At 38.6% G+C, this 1,759-nt stretch overlaps 1 protein-coding gene across 1 annotated transcript; it reads left to right on the top strand.

The window, feature by feature from the left end:
* The first annotated feature begins 232 nt into the window (after positions 1–232).
* LOC141590702 (F-box protein SKIP23-like) lies at positions 233–1,759 on the top strand. The gene is made up of 2 exons (XM_074411269.1): positions 233–1,529; positions 1,710–1,759. Exons 1-2 carry the CDS (start codon positions 233–235, stop codon positions 1,757–1,759), a joined length of 1,347 nt encoding a protein of 448 aa, XP_074267370.1.

Below are 1,759 nucleotides of genomic sequence, written 5' to 3'. Positions count from 1 at the left end.
TGAGATCATAGGATATTGTCGTCTTAAATCTTAAATAAAATCAGATCAAGTGCGGGTGGATCAGTTCAGACCGGGTCATTTTAGGTTTTCAAGAATTCCGGCCACATCGGATAGTCATTTAGAGTTATTGGGGTCACTTTTGGGTATGGTATTAGTGTGTCCAACCCTAATATAGTACTCGACGTAATATATACTTATTTGTTTAAGAAAACATTCTATTTTTTTGTAAACAATGGAAACTAATGAGCCGCAACCTCATGAAAGGCTTCCACCAGAAATATGGGGAGAAATTGGAAAACGACTAAAAAATCAACTCGATTTGGTTCGATTTAGGTCAACATGCAATTCTTGGCGGTCGAATCTCCTTCCAGCGTCCAACCTCTTCCCGCTTCGGATCCCTTCACCACCCGGCTTTTCTACCAATGACCAGAAGTACCGGTTCTTCATCACGGAAAGAACCGGCTTCCTACGATCATCGGGAAAAAAGCCGATGGCCGTAGTTTTTGAGAGTATAGAATCCAAGGATAAAAGTCGTGAAGGGTCAGGTGTTGCCTACACGCCAACACCCCTTTACGCCCCACATGGCAGTCTTATTAAAAAAGTTGGGACGTTTCCTAAAGTCCTTGACATGCAACAATGTTCTATTGACTCGCTTTTTACGAGTTATTTTATTAGACTTGCTATGTCATATAAAATATCAAGTAAAGGGAAAGACGAGGTGTCATGGGATATTGGACCAACTGTCTTTGTTGATAAAGTCGTGTTAATACCATACGACAGTAATGCCAACGTTCCTTTACGTGTGAACCCTAATTATACCGGGATCAAAGAAGAAATCGATTTAATTGTGGTCGCACTTATGTCATCGGGTGACCTAAATTTCTTAAGCACTCGATCCATGGAGTGGACACCGATAATTAAATTAAAATTCGATGATATTGTCAACTATAAGGCCAATTTATGGACCGTTGACCAAAACGGTACAACTTATATTATGGACTTCAAGTCCGTAACCATGAGACCAGTGGTTCGATCCCCTAACGAGTTTATCATCGATCGAGGAAGAAAACGACTAGTCGAGGCATCGGGGGAATTGTACATGCTAGTCCCAACTCGAGACCCTGAAAATTCAAATTCTTCCAACGAAATCAAGATTTTCCAATTGTTAGGGCGAAAATGGGTGGAAGTTAAAAGTATAGGTAAACACGTATTTTTCGTGTTTTCGACTTTTTCCTTCAGCACAATTGTTGATATAGAAGGTAGAGGAAATTGTATTGTGCTAGATAGTTTGAGTTTTTGTAGGTATATTACCTCAAGAGGATGTGTAATCCGTGATTATCCTTTATTTCGAAAAATGCGTGATGTTGATTACGGTTTTGGTGTTTACGACGTCGAAAACAAGATTGGGGATAATAAGTTCAAGGGCTTAAATCATAAAGATTTGCATCATATACTTTGCTCTGAGGCTGAGATTTTGAAATCATCAAAGAAGGATGAACAATATGTTCCAAAATTCGAGATTCCGGGAGGTGAGTCGAAAGTACATTTTATCTTGTTTTTTAACCCTTTTATTATTGATTGTAGTACAAATTTAGAATTTCATTTAGTGAAGCACCTTTGTTCGTAATGATCGTACCAATTTTATCATTTGCTATGACCACTTTATCGGTAAAAGGTTTTACTCTTAACTGTTTCGGTATTTTTGGTAGCCTTTACCTTTGTTCGTAATGATCGTACCAATTCTATCATTGACGGGTAG

The sequence above is a fragment of the Silene latifolia genome, chromosome 7 (assembly GCF_048544455.1).
Source record: "Silene latifolia isolate original U9 population chromosome 7, ASM4854445v1, whole genome shotgun sequence".
NCBI classification, from domain to species: domain Eukaryota; kingdom Viridiplantae; phylum Streptophyta; class Magnoliopsida; order Caryophyllales; family Caryophyllaceae; genus Silene; species Silene latifolia.
The sequence above is the reverse complement of the archived record's forward strand: the minus strand, read 5'-3'. Positions and strand labels throughout refer to the sequence as shown.

Bases quoted from the DNA above. Each gene is read 5' to 3' on its own strand.
- LOC141590702 (XM_074411269.1), top strand. From the start codon at position 233: ATGGAAACTAATGAGCCGCAACCTCATGAAAGGCTTCCACCAGAAATA. The intron at 1,530-1,709 runs GTGAGTCGAAAG...TATTTTTGGTAG, and splicing joins AAAATTCGAGATTCCGGGAG to CCTTTACCTTTGTTCGTAAT.